Here is a 21,101-nt window from a genome sequence, read left to right on the forward strand (position 1 = left end):
CAATTTATAGTATCTATGTTTTAACACACAGTCGAGTCACCTGTACTGTACTGCACTGTACAGTTTAATAGTCCATAGCCAGCCGACTGTACTGTTAAATACGAGTAGGTACATGTTAATTATTGTGAAGATTGATAATGAGCAAGGCTGGAGACAAAGCAGTTCCTCGAAGTAAGGTCAAGCCCATGTTGACAACTGCCCAAAAGAACTTCAGAGATGGTGCGGTGAGCAGTCTCTGTAATAATTTTACTACGGGTATATAGAATTAATTAAACTTCTCATATCACATTAATAAAGTGTCCCATCCGAACTCCATTGGGCATGGGCTGGACCACTTCGAAGTAACAAGAGAAAACCTGAACGTGCCAAATTCTCGCTGTTTTGTGTTGCACGGTCTACTAACTCCATCAGAGTGTGCCCACTACATTACTGAAACTGAGAATATGGGCTACTCAGACCTGTCTGATCTCTTTCCCACTGACTATCGTAGCAATGATCGCGTTCTGTCTATTTGTAAGCCGTTGGTGGAGGAACTATGGAGGAGGTTGGAGCCGACTCTGACTCGTAACGAGGTATTTCGAGTGAGGCCCATTGGATTTGGTAACGAGGGAACGTGGAAGCCCTTTCGTCTGAATGAGTGCTGCAAGTTTGGTAGATACAAGTGAGTAGTAGTGTCAAAGTTGTCGCTGCTGTTTGAGCTATCACAATGTAGGGCTGGTGGTCACTTCTCTCCTCACATTGACGGTCCCTGGGTGCCTCGCGAGAATGAGAGCAGTATCTTCACTGTGATAATCTACCTCAATTCTGACTTTCAAGGAGGTGCCACCAATTTCATCTCAGAGGAGAAACAAGGTGCGTTATGAATTTTGTAATTGTTTTGTTTTAAAAAAAATTCTCTCCAGACCGTGTACTTTGCTCAGTGACTCCTGTAGTGGGCACAGCTTTGATATTCAACCATGACACTCTGCATGAGGCAGAACCTGTTTGTACGGGAACCAAGTACATTGTCCGCACAGAGATCATGTACCGCCGAGTTGACACAGAAATGCTGCCCAATCCCGGTGCTTATGAAAGTGATGGGAATTACTTAAGGACACTCACTCTGTACCAAAAGTCTTTGGAGCTTGAGAAATGTAGGTATTGGTTGAATTGTTGCCTCAGTTGAACCTGTATACTTATTATTTAGCTGGAAACATCCAAGGGTTTACTGACACATACCTCGAGGCAATTAAGTTACAACGACAGGCCCAGAGAAGCATATCCATGGAAAGCAGGGGTGGTGACGAGCTAAACCTACCATACGAGATCTTCCTCGATATCTTTGGGTACCTCAGTGCAAGGGATGTGTGTGTAGCAATGAGAGTGTGCACGGTATGTCTGTCTGTCTGTCTGTCTGTCGTTCATATGAAAAATGTTATATACTAGAGCTGGTATGATCTGTGCATGGATGGAGAGCTATGGCATGAAATGTATCGCTCTAAGTGGCCTATCGGTATTCAGTTGGAGGGAAAGATTGACTGGGAAGAATTATCTCTTGAAGTTAGTTACATTATGCTTGTGTATGGTGTTCTTAAAATTTTGCGTTTGTAGATCCGTGATGATAGGCCCTTCCTGAGAGACTGGTATGGTCTATACAAGCAGAGGGTGGGCATGATACATCCACAGAAGGTGGCGGTTCTTGATATCGGCAGCTTTTCCTTCAAATGTGCAGCTGTGCACCGACAGAGGTCTACCCTGAGGACAGCCAGTTGTGAATCTGTGATTGCTACAGTGAGTATAGTACTGTGCCAATCTGCTGTCAGCAGTACCTTATCTGCAATTGGCCTCTGCTGTATTATAGTACATGTATATGTACCTTTTTGTAGGTACCTGGAATCTATGATCTCCACTTGCGTCGTTATGACTACCAGCGTTATTTCTCTGGTCGGGAAGCAAAAGATAAATTTCCTGGAGAGACAGTACGTATTGTGGAGAAGGGACTTGTCACCAAATGTCAATTGTTGCCAGAGATCGTTACAAGGTTGGCTAGTTGTGCTGTCGAAAGATTTGGTTTGCCCAGATTTTGTTCGGGGGACAAAATATTAGTGGTTCACATTTCGTGGGTAATATCGTGGTTGGAGCCTGCACTGCAGGTAAATGTAAGCAAGATCGCTTCATTCATGGGTAAAATATTCGTGGTCAGACCTTCAACCACGAACACGAATATTTTTCCCCCACGAAAATTACCTCTACCGTAGTACTAGAATGTTTTGCGAGCATCAAACATTTGCGAACTTTGCGATGGTTGATCAATTCGCAACAATAAATCCACAAAACCTTGAGTAAATACACACGATCCTTGCCAGAACGGAATAGTTAGGTCGCAAAGGGTCAAATTTTCTGCTGATCTGGCTCATTCGCAAAGGTTTTTCACCAGCAACATATTCTAGTAATACGGTATATGGTATTTAGTCTCAGCAAATAGAGACCTGGACCATTCATTTGTTATTGCACTTAGTGATTATTAAGTATGATAATTAATATTCAAGTAACTTTTTCTGGCAGGTTGTTTTTTGACTGTGTTGTGAGGCCCAAGTACACTCCAGTGATTTTCTTGGAACGTCCTGGATTATGGAGTGATCAGATGAAAAGAGAAATCAGCTACTGTTTTATAAAGCAGTTTCAGAATCCTGGTATCGCCTTCTTGAGTTCTGCAGTGGCAATTCTCTGTAGGTGAGCTAGTTTAGCAAGCAGATATTGGTTGCTGGTAATTTTGCCATCACCATGTCCCTATAATTATTGTGACAGCACATAGATTATCACATGTGATTAATAGTAATGCATTATTGTTTTTTCCCTCCCCTACAGCCTAAATGTGTCTACTGGTGTTGTCGTGGACATGGGTGAAGGTGTGGCCACTTGTGTGGCTGTGGTAAATGGGAAAGAGCAGCACTTTCTCAAGTGTGACCCCAGTGAAGCCACATCCACCAAACTAGCCGAGATGGTGCATAGGGTAGTAACAGACACAAGGATAGAAAAAGCAGCTCTTGCTCAGAATATTGTGCTGACAGGTAATAACAACAGCTGGCAGGTGATAGCAGACTTTTGACTCTTTTGTACCCCTACAGCCATACAGCCTTTCCCTAAACCTGTACAACCTCAACTGTACAATGCACTTAACCAATTAAAAGTCACGTGTGTTTTGACCCCAGGATAATTATTTATGGATTTTCTCTCAATAGGTGGTAAGGCTATACCTGTTCATTTTCTACGAAATGATTTAATTACAATTGACGGACAGTACTCAGTGAAAAAAACAGGTAATTTAAAGAAAGAAGATTTCAGACTAAAATATGCCATGGTGCTCCATTTTTTACAGATAATCCTGTATATTCCGCTGTTCTTGGAGGCTGCAATCTGGCCAATGTTGGTAACTTTTACTCTGTATACGACATGGTTCGTTTTCCGTGTGACCCTAGCTCATTTCCAAACCGTCCGGTAGAGTTCTTCCACCCAACAAGATTCGACGATGGAGTGCACTTTTATACTTCTTTCCTCCACTGGTTTAACTTTCTCAACGCAGGAAGGAGAAACTATAAGGTACATTATAAGTATAATTATTATGAACAAGATAGTATAAAATCATCACTGTTATGTGCAAGAGCAGGGACATACCTTAATGAAAGTAACCCTGGCTTTCATATAAAATTATACAACTATTAATGTAGACTATGCTAATTTACAGATTTTTTTTCGAATACAGAATGAGCATGATATAATTGGCTGGCTCGTGAGACACTCACAGGATAATAATCACGAGTATCTCCGCGAATGGAGAAAAGACACTACCGAGGAGGGGCTGCTGCTATCAGATTGTGGCTCTTCAGACGAGGACGATGATTGAATGAACGACAACTTTCTTAATTCATTTTTTTTATTTTAACGTAGTGTGTTACAGACAGATCAGCGTCGTATAATAAATTGATGTAATTGCTAAAACGATGCTCAATACATGTAGCTATAATTTTATGGAACGCCGTTTGCGACAAAATTCAGGCAGAATCTGATAGGCGTGTGCATCCAATATAAAATCGATTTTTGAAGATCGATTTTTAATAATCGATTTTTTACAGTTGATTTTCGATTTACACGTGAATGATCTTTGACAATCGATCTGATAATCGATTTTTGAAATTCGATTTTTGATAATCGATATTTGATAATCGATTATTGAAATTCGATTTTTGATAATCCATTTTTGAATTGATACTAGCCTCGAATCCAGGCCGATTAAAATGGATTCAAGGCTACAGTTAGGCCGCCCTTGAAACTCAGAACATGCACAAACTCCTTCTCCGCGGCCTGGAATCAAAGCTTGGCTTGGTTAGCTATCTCACATGATACTCTATATAAACGCAAAAGCGAAACATTATTGTTTTTTGGAACCATAAAAAAGAAGGGCCATAAGTCACAGTAAAAATCATTAATTTTAGAACTGTTCAGTTGATGCTATCTTATTTAGTTCCTTTGTGCACCCATTTTTGTATGCTTTCTCGCCAGCACTGTTTTATTTGGCTATCTTGTGTGTGCTTAGAGAGCTGAGAAAGAGTTTGGTGATTCCAGATAGAATAAAAGTCATGAATAGTGGCTTCTTCAATGCTCTAAGGATAGTCTCACGTGATACAGCTTTAGACAGGGGCCCCCTCCAGCCCACCTCAGAGCAGCTCTAAAATCGATTATCAAAAATCGATTATCGAATTTCAAAAATCGATTATCAGATCGATTGTCAAAGATCGTTCACGTATAAATCAAAAATCAACTGTAAAAAATCGATTATTAAAAATCGATCTTCAAAAATCGATTTTATATTGGATGCACACGCCTATCACATTCTGCCTGAATTTTGTCGCAAACGGCGTTCCATATAATTTATGTACTACGATTGTGATTTGTGATTGTGATGATCTATTTTTTTATGGTGACAATAATTATATAGATAATGGCTGCTCTCCATGCTGGCTACCACCATGAAGTGCTGAGACAATGGCAATCCAGCTCCAGTTCCACATTATCAACCAACTGTCTTGTGTATCCAGTGTTTGTGAGGTGAGAGTTTATAATATAAAAATATTGGTATTAACTTCAATTCTGCATTTGGTCCTTTGTACTATAGTGTAACGTGAAATAGTCGGGTCCTTAGATGGTGTATTCAACAGGCTAGCGCGCAGCAGCTATAGACTATGAAGAATTATAAGATTAATGCAATAGCTAGCTGTATGATCAAATGCATGATTGTACTGTACGTATTGGCTGTATAGGGAAGTAACATCACCGTACCAGCAATGTGCTAGGATTGACATGAAAACTCTGCTCTTTTGCTATTTGTTGCATGCATGCCCTTTCTTCTTTTATACGCCCTTGGTAACGAATTGGAGTTATCCTCTCGTCCCCTTTCTTGTTTCTACGCTTTTTGGTGTTTCCCCTGACCAATCCTAGCAATTTTTCACATTGTGGGTCTTGTATATTGGAGTGGCGCTTTAGCTTTAGAACATACTACCCATGGGAGAGTCCCGTGGACATGCAGATACTCTCCCCTGGAAGGCGGCTGATTCACGAGACTACGTATTAGGTTGGTTCTATAATTAGAATGACTACAGTAAACAACAACAGTAAACAACAAGTTGGCACTCATGAGATTGAGATGGAATATTGATCAATGCAACCCTAATAACTATAAGGTACATGTAGAGTAATAGTAGCCGTTCCACGAGGCTATACTGCATGAATCAATATTGTACGTATAATTATAGCCTCGATTTAAGGCCACATTGTACTTTCGCCTAAGCGCTAGCACACAATGATTTTATAGATCAAATTTATATGCAGTCTGTCCCATGTATTAGGCTGTTGCCAAAACCAGTATCTAAATAATAGTTAGACACTGTTTTGGAGGTGTCTATGGGATTTAGAAGCCCAAAGGCATTGATTTAGTATCCCAAGCGTAGCGAGGGTACTGAAGTGGCTGAGGGCTTCTAAATCACATGGACACCGACAAAATAGTGTCTAACTCATTTAGATACTAGTGCGCATGCGCAAACCGCTTGACTACAATACAATTACTTGACAACGGAGTACTAGGTATACTAAGTAAATTTGCAGGTATACTAAGTCCCATAGTATACCTGCTCTGAGGCACTTTTCCCATGTACTTTCCATGTACTTCCCATGCCATGTAGATCTTATCAACTAGTGTCTAATTGGTCTGAACCTCTTTCTCCTCCAGTGATGACCCAGAGGCTGAGGAAGAAATAGGAAGCCTTCCGGAGCAGAAGAGGTGAGGGAATTCTAATTATGAATGGAGACCTGTTGGAACGTGACAATTTTATTGTGGACAGCCTGTGTGTTAGTTGTGGTTGCTCCAATGTGCCCTATATGTAGAAGCTTCACTGTACATGTAGTACATGCATCAATTGAATAATGCAGGTATGGTGTAAATAAGCTTGAAGGTGCTCTAAGGCCGCTAGTAGAGAACGGTCTACGTGCTGTGCTCATCTTTGGTGTCCCCTCTTCAGCCGGTAAGGTATGTTGGCAGTCATGCAGTACACAACACATGTATGCCACGAATTGATATTAACGTAAGTATGTGTTATTGCTGACTCTGCAATACTTTGTACATTGTATTATATACATCAACATCGTTTTTATCCTCCTTAAGGGCTTGCAAAGAGGCTATCTGTATCAGCAACTGTGTACCTACATTGTTCAGTCTTGCATAGTGCTATGTAAAATTGTAACCCCCCTCCTCAGGACTCAACTGGCAGTCCGGCTGATGCCCCTGACAATCCTGCAGTCTTAGCTATCTGCAAGCTCCGCTCCACTTTTCCCACTCTCTTGGTGATGTGTGATGTTTGTCTCTGTCCGTATACAGACCACGGCCACTGTGGCATTTTGTATGAGGATGGGACTATCAATAATGAGGCGAGTATCAAGAGACTGGCGCAAGTGGCAGTGGCCTATGCTAAAGTTGGTAAGGGAAATTTTTGTCCCTAGTATTGTGTTGGGTGTGTTACTGTGTAGTTAGTTACTCTTGCCTTTTACAAAATGTATACACAGTGGAAACACTATGTAGCACCATAGATTGAGTAGAGAGGGATTGGAAACGAAGTACCCTCGAAGTACCATCCATGTTTCCCCGCGGTTTTAATCGAGGCTTATTTCCAACGTGGGGTCTAAACATGAATAATTCATGAGAATTGTTTTTGCTGTCTGTAAAAAGTCCACGAGCAGTTTTGCTGCTAAACATCAACTTCATCAAATACTTGTGGCCATTTGGGACACAGCACACTACTTAGTGACACAACCTTGGCTATATCGTAGTGGCTAAACTGACACAAGCATGAAAAATCGCTCTGTGTTAGACTAGCTACTTTATGACAATCAAGATTGTATTTTCTTCGTTTCCAAATGATACTCACCATCAGGGGGCATTTGTTTAAGTGTTAGAGGGGTCTTTGAGACGCATGCATAGACTATGATTAGACTCAATAAGTTTCCCGGTAAACTTACCCGGGGTAGAAAGCGAAACACGGATTGTTCTACATAGACTTCATTGTAAAACATCACGTGAACCACTTCCGTTGCTAATCCCCTTCTACTCTATCTATGGTAGCACTATGTAGCCTATTTCCATAATTATTGTGGCCCCAAAAACACCACTGATAGAGTGGCTTACCGTAATAACGGGAAATTTTTGCGGGTGCACAATTGTCGCTATTTGGTATATTATACTTTGACAGTATCTATCCTTCGATGCGTTGCAATTGTGTGTTTTTACAGGTTGTCAAGTGATTGCTCCGTCTGACATGATGGACAACAGAGTAGCTGCCATTAAACAGGCTCTCAAGGAAGAGGGATTGGGTGGAAAGGTTATGGTTATCAATTATAATTATTAATTACTGTAATGTCATGTCACCTGGCTTTATTTATAGGTGGCCGTATTGAGCTACAGTGCGAAATTTGCTTCAAACTTCTATGGACCGTTCAGGTTTGTGTGTTTGAAACCATCAAACACATGCACGTTTATGCCAAGTGAACCCTTATTTCAACGTGGCTGGGCTATTTTAGTTGATAAATATGTACTTTGTGTGCTGATGCTTTCCTTCTAGAGATGCTGCTAAGTCTGCTCCAGCCTTTGGTGATCGTCGCTGCTACCAGCTACCTTCTGGGTCAAGAGGACTGGCCATAAGATCAGTAGTGAGTGGGGAGGGGAGCATCTCATTTACATTGGAGAGTGTGTATAGTCATACTTAGTGTGGAATCGCCCATCTTGAAAAATACGTCCATCCTCTTTTTACTTGCATGCACTTAGGGCACTTAAACTCAGTTATTAAGCTTCACAATTGGCTGTAGATGGGGCTATTTTTTTACAGTTTTGCGAATTTCCAAAATACACCCAACCCCTCCATTTAAGCCTCAAGTTCTGTACAAAAAGGGTAGAGAGTATTTTCGTGAGCCTAATGTTAAAACTGAAGTTGTTGTCTTGCAGTAAGATTCATGGCTGTTGATGTGAGCATGTTTTATAAGGTCCAGCACTGTAATAACTAATTTCAATCGCTGTGGCACCTGCTTTTGTTGTACTATCTATTTATTGCAGTGGAAAGTGAGACAACAATTATGGGTGTTACATTTCTGTGTACTATGGGTGCCGGTAATACGTCTGATCCTCCAAATGTGCAAGTGGATGCCTAGTACTAACTTTAAATTTCTTGTGCTAAACCTGTAAAGCAATAGGTGCTGATGGAGTATATATACATGTATGCCTCCTTACACCCAGGACAGGGATGTTGAGGAGGGAGCAGACATGTTAATGGTGAAGCCCGGTATGGCCTACTTGGACATAGTTAGGGACGTCAAGAAAAGAGTAAGTGTTCAAACTACTAGTTCCTGATAACTTTATCTTTCTTGTTCACCTAACAGCACCCTAATCATCCTCTGGCTATCTATCAGGTACAGCTATCTATAGGTATAGCTGCTGTAGCTAATCTGAGAACCATTGTGCGACATAAATGTACAATGTGAAGTGAGAGTGCGCATTGTCAAAGTTCCTCGAAACTATTGTAAGCAGAAAGGTTTGGTTCCATTGTACTCATAATTGTAATGATGATCTGAAGAACAAAGTTATGTATATAATTATGTGAATTATCATCATTATTTTTGCCTTCCTCCTCTTACATATTGTAGCATAAGTAAACATGTACGTTGCACACAAGGCTAATGGTCTTAATAAGTTATCAGTATGGTCTCCATTAATGTTTTTTTACAGGTATCTGGAGAATATGCGATGCTATGGCATGGCAGTTCAGCGGGGGCATTTGATCTCAAGGCCATCGTTATGGAGAGTCTCACTGCTATGAGGAGGGCAGGTGAGGACACTTCATAAACGCCATGATTTTTATCTCTCACTACTTCTCTTTTGATCTGTAGGTGCTGATATCATAATCACATACTACGCACCAATGCTGCTACACTGGCTTAAAGAATAGATGGAAATTTGACTATTGTGATTTTCTGCCCCTATAGAAATCATGCTGTTTGTATATAATTATAGAAATAATGTGCTCCTGACCATAATCTACCATGTTCCTTTCCAGGCCGATTTGTTATAATATTAAAATTAAGGTGACATAATTATTTTTGCAGATGTTAAATTAACTCCTTCGCAGGCCTCTCCTTTTTCTTGTTTTTGTGTGGTCAAAAACATAAAATACGGAGGAACATTATTATTGACCTGTGACAAATTAAATATTATATACCGTATAGCGGGTATATTTCGAGGGTATAAAAATGTTTGTGGTTTGCACGCACGCTGCAAAAAGGCACGAAAATTAAATCCGTTTTCTAATAATTATGGCATTTCCGCGAACATTTATACCCTCGAAATATACTCCCTATACGGTATAGGAACAGGAAAGGAAGTGCCTGCGAAGGCACTTCCTTACATTGAGGGTAGTCTAGTTGCTGATGTATAATTATTATGATGATGTCTGTTACTGTTAATAGTTTTACATTATGCCTCGGTGCGCATGCGCAAGCGAGGTATACGGTAGTGTGTGTGTGTGTGTGTAGACTGTTTCAGCTGCTCAAGGATCAATGAAGCGCAAGTAAGAGATTCTATAGGCTTCTAGTCATGTTTTCTTGGCTTGGTATTTGTGGATTTGCAAAATAAAGCTTCGTTCTCGAGTTATGCCTACTTGGAATGCCATTGCAGCCTTTTCAGAAGAGTCCATAGCAAAACTTGTTTACCGAGTGTTGCTACTCTACTTAGTAGTTAACTCTGCACTAGAACGCTAGCTATTGGTACCTGCAAGAGTGAGAAGAGAGCTGCAAGGCTCTGCTGACTTAATTTTAGACTTGAACTTTTGGCATCGATCATTACCCACTCTTTGAGTTTCCCTGTGATTATGGATTGTGCATGCAGCAAATGATAATTATAATCAATGTGTGTATAAAAGCTAGCTATCAGTAGCTTTATGTTATGTAGCTTTGGCACCTCCACCGAGGCATCAGCACCCACGGTGTTTTCATTGAAGAATTTTTTCGGCTTTACAAGCTGTCTTTTTAGCTAGTGACTTCAGCGCTGCCCTGCGGTCATGTATTGGATTTGCTTGTGTACCCTGATCTGTCTAAAGAAAGCGGGGGGGGGGTCCCTTGCCTTTACTTAGCAAGCACCCTCACTGGTACTGGAAGAAAAGACATGCACCCCCTTATACAACTTATAAGCAGCCATGCAAGCACCCTCAATGTATGAATGGCGCTCCATTTGTTTCATTATTCAATAGTGAAAAATATTGTCAATGGCGAAATATGTTGACAATGATGTAATGTGATTGTCAATACTTGGGTTACCTATTGTCAATGATTATCCGATTCATTGTCAATAACTATCGTCATGTTTGTCAATAATTGGGTGCCTATTGTCAATAATTATCCGATTCATTGTCAATAAACTATCGTGATGTTGTCAATAATTGGGTTGCCTGTGTTGTCAATGATTATCTGATTCATTGTCAATAATATCGTCATATTTGTCAATAATTGTTGGAATTATTGTCAATAATTATCATTATTATTGTCAATGATTGCTCAATTTTATTGTCAATAATTATCATCATTATTGTCAATGATTGCTCAATTTTATTGTCAATAATATTATCATCATTTATTGTCAATGATTGTTCAAAGTATTGCCAATAATTATTCACCCGTTTTTATTCGATGTCCCTGCTCCATTCCGGAATGGGTCACCATATTTTACTGCGCATGCGCATAAACTACCAGCGCCACATGGCAGGAGTTGACTCACTGTACACGTACACAAAAAGACCAGAGATTGAAGACTTACTGCAATTAAAGACTTACTGCAATTAACTCACGACCTCCCCAGAACACGTACTGCAGGAAGCTTTAGCAAGGGTCTTGAAGTCGAATGGCAGCCAACGAGCAGGAAGCTCAGGTAAAATAACTCTGATATAAATTATGCTACACTAGGCCAGCTAGCTATGTACATAGTCTCGCAAGCTACGCCCCTTCACTCGAAGAAGGTGCAGTGTGTATGTGTAGCTTACGGTACACAGATTAGCTGCTCATTCTATCGGCCGGCCATGACTTGAGCCCATTACCTAGTTGGGCGGAGCCCGACCGTCCCTGACGGGAGGTCGGGTTTCAAGCCTATGTCAGGATTTGTCTTTGCTGAATTATGTAACACGCTGATAAGCAGCTATGAATAACCATTTTATTCTATGAATATTATTATTCTGAAGTGGGTGTTAACCAATTTTACCTTGCTTGAGGTTGTGCAACCGGACGTGACACAGACCACAGTAGAAATGCTGCAATCTGATTGGGCTGCAACTATAGTTGCAGCAAAGACAAATCCTGACATAGGCTTGAAACCCTACCTCCCGTCAGGGACGGTCGGGCTCCGCCCAACTACCACTCCAATAACCCAGAAAGCTAGCGCAGTTTGCTGATTTTTTCCCTATTAACGGGAGTCTACGACCATGTTTGAACTATTAACACAGGCCAGCATTATACTGATTTTCTGTTTGACAATGACCCTATAGCTGAGTGCTGTGTATGTTTTCATTGTACAGATGGTGGGCATCCTTAGGGGTGTAGGTGTTGCTCAAGCTGTTATTGACAAGTTTTGTGGAGGAGAAGGTAATCCAACCGACTTGTTCCCTAGCCTCGGCTGTGTAAAATACGGCCTGGTTATGTGTGTAATTTAAACATACCCGTCCATGCTCTACATTGTATGCCCTATGGTGAAGCTTATTGTTGAGATGGCTTACATAAGCCGTCTCTATATCGTATGGTCGGGTCTGTATAGAGTCTTTGACATTGTGTTTCCAACTGCGACCATACGACCATATAGTGGAGGTAGATGAATGAGAGCCTTCAAACTAGTGTGCAAGCAACGCTTCAACCTATTTTGTTAGTTAATACTGGAGTAAACAAACTAGTTTACAGTACCAGGCCGTGTGCTTGCCTAAAATTATTTTCTACATGCAGGTGGATGTGGCCACTGTGGGTCTTCTCAATAATTCCCAACTCCGTGAACTTGGACTCGTGTCTATGGGAGAAATAGCTACAATTCGAGCAAAAACAACCGGCTTGTACAAAGGGCGTGGTCGACCACCTATACATATAAGCCTCGAGCAGGTGGAACTCATGCGAGAAGCAAAGTTCACATGGAAAGAAATTAGTGGTGCACTTCTAATCAGCCGATCAACCCTCTGGCGCCGATTAAAGCAGAATGGATACTCATTCAGAAATTACTCTGATATAAGTGACCAAGAATTAGAAGATATGCTAACAAATTTGATTCAACAGTTCCCAAACACTGGGTTGCCAATAATGAGTGGACACTTGCTATCTTTAGGAATACACATTCAACGAAGAAGGATAACGGATATGTTACAGTATATTGACCCAGTTGGGCGATCGCAACGGTGGCATTCCGTTGTACGAAGAAGGACATACAGTGTTCCTGGACCAAACAGCCTCTGGCATATTGATGGTCACCATAGTCTTATTCGTTGGAGGATTGTAATCCACGGTGGTATAGATGGTTACTCACGCCTAATCGTGTTTTTACATGCCTCAACTAATAATAGGGCTGAAACAGTATTCAATTTGTTTTGGAGAGCTACTCAAGGGTTTGGAGTCCCTTCTCGTGTCCGGTCAGACAAAGGTGGTGAGAATGTTGATGTATGCTACTTTATGATCATGCACAGGGGAGAAGGTCGAGGAAGCCATATTGCAGGTGCATCAGTGCATAACCAGCACATTGAGCGCCTTTGGCGAGATGTCTACCGCTGTGTTTGTTCATTGTATCATTCTTTATTTCATTTTATGGAGACTACTGGCATTCTAGACCCATGCAATGACCAAGACATGTTCGTACTACAGTCCGTTTTCCTACCAAGAATTAACCTAGCTTTGCATGAGTTTGCACTTGCATGGAATTTACACCCTGTACATAATTGGAGTCCAAAGAAGATGTTCTTGGATGGAGTATTGGATGAATCAAGTGCATCAGGCATACGAGACGTGGTGGATGATGTGCCATTGGATTCGTTAAACTATTTGTTTGGAGTCGACTATTTCAATGAAAGTAACCCCACATCAACATCGGAATGTGATAGAGTTTTAGTTACACCTACCCTATCGCCCTTGTCACCGGAAATTACTGAAGAATTTTTGGACTCATTCGACCCACTACAAGAGTGTGATGACTATGGAATTACAGTGTATACTAGTGCAAAAGAAACATTGGCAACACTCATAGAATAGTTCTAAGTCACTATTTCCCGAATTTTTTGTGTGTGCATATAATTAATTATACAATGAAGTGATCAGAGGCAGTAGCCTCATGGAATTTAATAGCATATTAAATGGGGTTAACAACAAGGAGCAGGCCGCAATGACGTCACTCATCTCAACGCATGTGCACTAAAGTTGAAGCCTCGTGGCAGTCTCAGAACTATTAGCAGTCACTTTGTGAGCATATCAGACGTCCATCATTCATTCATTCATTCATCTTCTGTCTACGAATTCTCTCTACCGATTAGTGCCCGGTCATCGGCCATGGACCCCCCCCCCCCCCTCAGTTGGCAGGTACAGAACACCTAAGCCTTTAGCCAAAAGTTACTTAGACACCACCGCAGCTGGCATGTCGATAACCCCTCTCCATTCTAATACGAATGTGAAAAATCAGGGGCACAATTGACTGCCAAGGTGGTGTAGGATCAATACATATAGTCGCTAACCATGCCTTATACGTACCTCATGCTCAGTGTAGCTATAGACAATAAATTAATAAATTATATCATGTCGCTGCATGGAGAGTATGGCAAACTCAACAAGTAGCAACAGAGTATGGCAAAATCAACATAGCAACAGAGTAAGCCTATGTACGTGCATATAGATGCTTTATTCGTATACCTGTATAGACAATACCTATAATGATCATGTCGCTGCATGGACTCAAACAGATAAGAGTATGAGTATGGCAAACTCAACAAATAGCAACAGAGTATGGCAAACTCAACAATGGCAGGGTATAGCAAACCACTGCCAAGGTGGTGTAGGATCAAATGCTTTATACGTAGTTAAGTACCTAGCTATATACAGTACATGTCATGTCACTCCACGGACAGCGGCCAACTCAACAAGGTATGGCAAACACAGCAAATGGCAGGGTGATGGCAGACCCAACAAATGGCAGGGTGATGGCATACCCACAAATGCTAGGGTGATGGCATACCCAACAAATGCCAGGGTAATGGCAGACCCAGGGTGATGGCATACCCAACAAATGGCAGGGTGATGGCAGACCCAACAAATGCCAGGGTGATGGCATACCCAACAAATGGCATACTAACAAACTGCCGAGTGTGCATGTTAATAAATGCCGACTATAGCAAACGCAACAACTGGCAGGGCATGGCAAACCCAGCAAATGAAAGCACCGCAGGAGACGCAAAGCTATTATACCAGGCAGACTAGATCAGTAATTTCTCATCAGCCCCCTCATCACTTTTAGCCTTCCCCCCAAAAGTTCATTATTCATTATTTGTTAGGTGTGGCCTAAATTAATGAGCCACACCCACTGTATATTAGGCAGTGGTTACACCCAGCCCACACGGCAAATTAGAAACCGATTACTGATGATGTAATGGTTGTGTACCGAAATATTGCATTGTCAGCATAATGAAGAGTGATTAGTGACCCCTCATGGCCTCATCAATTTAAAAAAAAACCATGTGGTGGTGGGAGCTTAGCCTCTACACAGGCTCTCCTTTTTCTTTTTTTGTCACATTCGTTCAATAAGTTAAAATACTGTATAACCTTTAATGAGATAAAATACGGTATTAATTGGAGGAATAAAGAAAGAAATGGACGTAAAGTTAGGAAAAAGGAGAGCCTGTATCGGGAAGTCGCGTGAGGGTAGAAGGGTGGTAGAAGGGTGAAAATGAGCGTGGGCATGTAGAGTTAGAGATGTTGGACTGCCCACGTATCTAACTCTATGTACTTTGCAGGTTACATGCTGGACAATATCAATATGGATTAGACAAAGACAATGCAGCAGTTTACTGTGCATGTACTAGTTAGGTAGCTGCTACCCTAACAGTTTTATCTAGCTCAATTTTTTTATTCCATAATATACTACCTCGCTAGCTAGATGTGTTGTCAGTCATCATTATAATAAGCAAAATTGTGTTACTAATAATAATACATGAACATTGTGTAATGATGATGTCAGTAATTATACCCAAAAATAGTTAGTACAAAAAGGGATAGAGATACACATGAACTATTTTATTACACAATCAATGAAATGGATTCATCTAAAGAAGAATGGCTTAGGAAACGCTACACAGACGCACCATCCGAAGGACCTCAAGCAAAACGTGTAAAGTTCGAGGATTTGTATAACGACATCTCTTCAGCTTTTGTAAAGACAAAATTCAACTCGAAAATGGTGTCAGACGTTATTAAGTCTGTTTTTCCTCTTTCAATATCAAGACCAGCTGGAAAATCTCGCAAGTCACACATTTTTGGTATTGAACCTCGGGAACAACCAGCTAGTAGATCTACCAAATCCTTCGCCATTACAACACGAGAATAGTCAGCTAAGACAACAGGTGAAAGCATTGGAAGAACGAGTTCATGGGCTAGAGGAACAGCTTGTCGGGCAAATAAATTCCTTGACAACTTCGAAAAACGTTGCTTATCATGGGCCTGATACTGTTGATCACTTCAATGACTTTACCATGGCTAAACTCCTTGAAGAATTTGAGCTGCTATCTCCTGCGATTGCTGAGGATTCTCGGTAACACTGGCAGGCGGGATAATGAAGATGATGAAGAAGTGGATCCAACATCAGACACAATGGTGGTGATGGCCATGTGTGCCCTGCTGAAAAGCCGAACAAGAAAGCCGGGTTCTTGGACTTCAACTTTTGATCAGCTTCATGCTAGTGGCTCGGTCAACAAACAGTCAGGTAGGTACCTATACAAAATTAATGAGAAATATTCTAATTATGAATCATGCTGGGATATGTGTGTCATATGTAACCACATGGAAGTACCTAAAACAACTGACTGATCAAGCCAGATACACTGAGCTAGTACGAGAAGGGCACTGGCTATGGGTTTTTGACAACGTTAATATGCACCAAAAAGTCAGACACGAACGTGAAGGTAACGTACTTAAGTTCTCAATATCCAAACTATACCTCCAACAGATTGCCACTCGAGTATGCTCAACATTACAGCACGCATAGCTGTTCAAATAAAACGTGTTCCAGATTGGTCATTTGAATGGAGTGATATTACACCGCAACGTTCTCTTGACTCACTCACGACAGTCGATTTCTTGCCAAGTGAACAAGATGGAGGCGAGCTGAAGAAAAGAGCAGTTAGATACATGAAGCAATTCCTAGTGAATGAGTTCAACAGCCTCACCCACCTTAAACATCGACTAGATCTAGTATATTATATATCTAGCACAGTCATGCAAGTACAAAAATTATATGCCAGGCCATATATCTATAGCCTTAGTTAATGAACAAAACTTACTTTCTGACTTGATAACAGAAGTGCTTGTTGCCTTGTAGCTGAACTATAGGCTGCATGTTGTCTAGGATTATTTTATCTAGCTAGCTAGCTAGCTAGGCTGCCTCCAGAGCTCCAGGCTAGCTAGCCTAGCCACGCTGGTTCCCTGGCAAGTTAGATTTCTAGCCGGTCTATAAAAGCGTGGGTGAATATCTTATGTCAAGATTGTGGGCTACATATCGCCCACGTTCATAAAAATCCTTGTGGATCACGCGATTTCCCGAACCAGGCCTTACTTTTTCTTAACTGTACGCCCATTTCTTTCTTTGCTGCCTCACGATGTCTTTATGGATGAACAGTGACAACAGCATGCAAGAAAAAGTAAGGCCTGGGATCGAGGCTAGTGGGAGCTGCTTTGCCTTGTCAGGTGAACATTTTTGCTGCATGCAAACTCAGAGTGGGTAATGATCGACCAAGATTGTTGTTAAAAAGTTCAAGTCTAAAATTAATTGTCTCTGTCATGACTGCCATCATCAGAGCCTTGCAGCTCTCTTCTCACTCTTGCAGCTACCAATAGCTAGCGTTCTAGTTCAGAGCTAACTACTTCGCAGAGTAGCAACACTCGGTAAACAAGTTTGGATACATGCTCTGGCATTCCAAGTAAGCAAAACTAGGCATAACTCGAGAACGAAGCACTGATTATTTTGCAAATCCAAGAAAACATGACTAGAAGCCTATAGAGAAACTCTTACTTGCACTTCATGGATCCTTGAACAGCTGTAGCAGTCTACACTGACACACACACACACACACAAACATACTACCGTATACCTCGCTTGCGCATGCGCACCGAGACACAATAATGGCGAGTATGGCAAAACCCAACAAATGGCATACTAATAAACCAGAGTATAGCAAATGCAAACTCAACAAATGGCAACACACTCAACAAATATAGCCGAGTAGGGTGTGGCAAACCCTGGTATTGCAAGTTAACCTCAAGTAGCGGGGTATGGCATATATACCCCCCTGGGCCCATCCCTCAAAATAAATGTCGGGGCAGGTCAATCAAACACAATATACACCTCAGCAAGCAAAGAGCCACAGTACACTTTATGAACTGCTCCTGCACGCACCACAGGTATCTCGCAAAGTTCGCAGGTATGGAAAACTCTGAGTATGGCAAACGCAGCAAAACTCAGTAGGGTATAGCTATGGCAAACTCAACAAATGGTACCAACAACAGGAGGGGTATGGCAAACTCAACAACATTTAGGAACAAGTGCAGGGCAAACTCAGAAAATGGCACCGACAAAAGGCGGGTTATGGTAACTGGCAGCAAACTCAATAAAATGGCAGGGTAGGCGGTATTGGCAAACCTACATGTCTTGATAGTAATGGCCTTAAACGATGGTCGCCACCCATCACAGCCATGGGAGATATAAGTGCACCTCCCTACAGCAAGCAAGCAAAGAGCACTTTAAAATTATACACGGCTCACCGCAGGTACCGGATCAATGCCCCGCCTGCTAAACACCCTGACAATCAGGAGTTCTCAACTACGGATACTCAGCTTCCCACCCAACAAAGAAGAAAGTAGTCTCGATCTAACACCATCATTATAGTCAAACGCTCCATGGTGGAATCGATTGCCATCAAGAAGGGGGGGGGGCTGAGGGCTGAGCAAGCCACTATAATATACAGTGCTAGTGGCACTATTATAAGGTATAAACGCATTGGAACTAGGCATAGCTATATGCACAGCCGTTATTCTCAGCCATGCAAGCCATGCCCCTTATGCTTACTAATGTACACGGCTATATACAATCGCCAAGCTCAGCAAAAATAAAATTCCATCATGGACCACGTATGACCACAACCTTCGGGAGGACGCAGCAGCAATATAGGACAGCGTGATTGGTAAAAAAAAAAAAAAAAAAAATGGAGGCTGGAATATTATATGTCGGGCTGGTGTCACATTTGCAACTCCTCAGACCCATTCCCAAAGCATGCAGCCGCTCCAAAATAGCCCAGTATAAGGGGCACTAGCGTCGCTCGGTGTTGTCGACTCCACCCCCCAAAGCAGCTACGGCTGGTGGGACTGGAAACCTACAGCTCCGATTTCTGTATGTATATATAATATGTGCAAACCAAAATAAATTAAACCATGCTGCCCACAAGTGCATGTATAACCCCAAAGAGAGCGATATACTCTCTTGCACAAAAACAATGAAACAGCTAGCTTGTGCACGTTTAGTATACTTACTCCACTTCCCAGGTATTTGTTTACATTTTCTAGTTCATCCCCATGTTATCACTACATTCACCACAATCATTTTTAATTTACCCGTATTTCCTAACTTTAATATTAATGGTAACCTATATCTATCTGCAACGTGCCTGGCAGCAAGGGGCCAGCCTACAAAAGACATTACCATGCATGCATGATCTGCAGGCCAAAAACTAAAGGGTACCATTTACACTCAACAGCTGGAAGCGCGGTAATGCATGCACACCATTAAAAGCCGAAACCTGGGAGGCAGAACCGAGCCACCACCCAGATAATACCCAATGTAGTTAGTATGTCATAAACAGATTGGGATATAGTCAAAGGCTCCTTACAAATTACATGAAATTTCCGCCCAAAGACTACACCTGCAGCAGCATGCATGGTGATAAAACCTCAGGGACAGGTCCCATATATTAACATTGCAAAAATGGCATGGCGGCTTATTATTGATCTATTATAACGCCAGCGTCAATGATAGAATCAACAACGATATGTTGCAGTATAATTATCGTATCAGTATTATATGATTGCTATAATAGGTGCGCATGCAATGGAATAGTAAAGTGCTCATCTCCCGCAGACGCGTTATACAGTGGATATAATGAAACAATCGCGGAACAGGCAACGCCCCCCCCCCCTCTTGGAGCTTAGCAAATTCTCAGGGATGGGCGGATGGCTAATTAAATTGGAATTCACTATAATATGGTAGAGCACTAAACTAAATAAAGGCAGGGAGGACAAGGGGTTGCTGTCCCTTATTGGATATACCTCAGCATGTTTGTGACTGATTGATGCATCTACCACATTCCATCACTTAGACGGCTTTCGCCGCCTGAATGTCGCTGCACGTTCTGACATTCAATGGTGGTCAACATTTGCTTCACAGTGGAATACATGCCACTTCTTGCTCGTTCGCTGCATCAAGGACAACCCTATAGTTTCACTGTTATACATGGGGCTGCGGTGCCTATGAAGCAGGACAATGGTTCCAACTCCAATGGCCTAACCCAAGGGAGGATTGCCATATAGTTATATATCGATAAAAGAAATGATCATAGCAGCAGGCAAACGCTGGGTTAGACATTCGGTTCGTTTCCAATCAGATAACTCAGCCGTGGTATAGCCTCAGGTGCTAGCAGACCTGAGGAGAGATGTCTGGTCTCTATTACAGCCAAATTTAACTTTACAGTGTTGGCATCCCATATTAGAGGAATACATAACTAATTAGCCGACGCTCTCTCTCGCAACAATCACTTCTGCATATGCTATGTTATATTAGCTTACATGGCGTTTTTTAGTCAGTTCAACGACGGTAGACTACTCACAAAATCTCGCTTTGTCCACGCATATCCACAATTGGCCTGAATCCTCTTTACTATACTGGCCACTCCTTTAGAATCAGAGCAATAGTGCTAACAGTAAGCATTATTTGCATGGTCAAGCTCTGCATGCACATGCACTCCTTGGCTAAGTTTTTCCCAGCATCATAATTATAGAAAGAGCCGAGAAGTAATCGTTCTTCTCTAACTTTGGTTGTTGTGCCTTGTGTCTTGTGTCTGAATTATGGAGCTAATTCCGTCATGCCCTTAGTACATTATCTATATAATGATGATTATACCGGTATACATGAAATCAAGATAGGCTTCCTATACACTAACTAAAGAAAGATCTGTAATATCATGGAGATAATATAACATACGTCAGACTGAGTA

At 41.6% G+C, this 21,101-nt stretch overlaps 3 protein-coding genes and 2 long non-coding RNA genes across 7 annotated transcripts; 4 read left to right on the top strand and 1 right to left on the bottom strand.

Annotated features, from left to right (window-relative positions):
* Positions 1 to 73: 73 nt before the first annotated feature.
* On the top strand, positions 74 to 4,967 carry LOC135342948 (uncharacterized). Of its 3 annotated transcripts, XR_010397005.1 has the most exons (14): positions 74 to 219; positions 298 to 661; positions 713 to 852; positions 903 to 1,133; positions 1,187 to 1,371; positions 1,426 to 1,539; positions 1,591 to 1,770; positions 1,866 to 2,020; positions 2,545 to 2,712; positions 2,848 to 3,050; positions 3,222 to 3,299; positions 3,359 to 3,579; positions 3,743 to 3,998; positions 4,903 to 4,967. XR_010397005.1 is itself a non-coding variant. In XM_064539841.1 (13 exons), the coding sequence occupies exons 1-13, from the start codon at positions 138 to 140 to the stop codon at positions 3,881 to 3,883; spliced, it is 2,262 nt and encodes a 753-aa protein (XP_064395911.1). In that variant the 5' UTR covers positions 74 to 137; the 3' UTR covers positions 3,884 to 4,008. The 3 variants fall into 3 exon arrangements, 2 of the variants coding, with proteins under 2 accessions (XP_064395911.1, XP_064395912.1); XM_064539841.1 differs by lacking the exon at positions 4,903 to 4,967 and having other exon boundaries at positions 3,743 to 4,008; XM_064539842.1 differs by lacking the exons at positions 3,359 to 3,579; positions 3,743 to 3,998; positions 4,903 to 4,967 and having other exon boundaries at positions 3,108 to 3,245.
* Positions 4,942 to 9,686, top strand: LOC135342951 (delta-aminolevulinic acid dehydratase-like). Its single transcript, XM_064539844.1, has 11 exons — positions 4,942 to 5,085; positions 6,263 to 6,313; positions 6,463 to 6,559; positions 6,787 to 7,006; positions 7,816 to 7,904; positions 7,968 to 8,023; positions 8,145 to 8,232; positions 8,813 to 8,899; positions 8,956 to 8,985; positions 9,302 to 9,401; positions 9,463 to 9,686. The coding sequence occupies exons 1-11, from the start codon at positions 4,979 to 4,981 to the stop codon at positions 9,519 to 9,521; spliced, it is 984 nt and encodes a 327-aa protein (XP_064395914.1). The 5' UTR covers positions 4,942 to 4,978; the 3' UTR covers positions 9,522 to 9,686.
* Positions 9,687 to 9,807: 121 nt separating this feature from the next.
* LOC135342950 (uncharacterized) lies at positions 9,808 to 13,923 on the top strand. The gene is made up of 3 exons (XM_064539843.1): positions 9,808 to 11,491; positions 12,132 to 12,198; positions 12,550 to 13,923. The coding sequence occupies exon 3, from the start codon at positions 12,613 to 12,615 to the stop codon at positions 13,831 to 13,833; it is 1,221 nt and encodes a 406-aa protein (XP_064395913.1). The 5' UTR covers positions 9,808 to 11,491; positions 12,132 to 12,198; positions 12,550 to 12,612; the 3' UTR covers positions 13,834 to 13,923.
* Positions 13,924 to 13,931: 8 nt separating this feature from the next.
* Positions 13,932 to 16,915, top strand: LOC135342953 (uncharacterized). The gene is made up of 3 exons (XR_010397007.1): positions 13,932 to 14,157; positions 15,582 to 16,745; positions 16,790 to 16,915. It is a non-coding gene; the product is annotated as an uncharacterized LOC135342953 (long non-coding RNA).
* Positions 15,740 to 17,266, bottom strand: LOC135342952 (uncharacterized). Its single transcript, XR_010397006.1, has 3 exons — positions 17,124 to 17,266; positions 16,781 to 16,947; positions 15,740 to 16,554 (listed from the first exon to the last, which is right to left on the bottom strand). It is a non-coding gene; the product is annotated as an uncharacterized LOC135342952 (long non-coding RNA).
* Between the last annotated feature and the right edge of the window lie 3,835 nt (positions 17,267 to 21,101).

Source organism: Halichondria panicea, chromosome 10, assembly GCF_963675165.1.
Source record: "Halichondria panicea chromosome 10, odHalPani1.1, whole genome shotgun sequence".
Taxonomy (NCBI): Eukaryota; Metazoa; Porifera; class Demospongiae; order Suberitida; family Halichondriidae; genus Halichondria; species Halichondria panicea.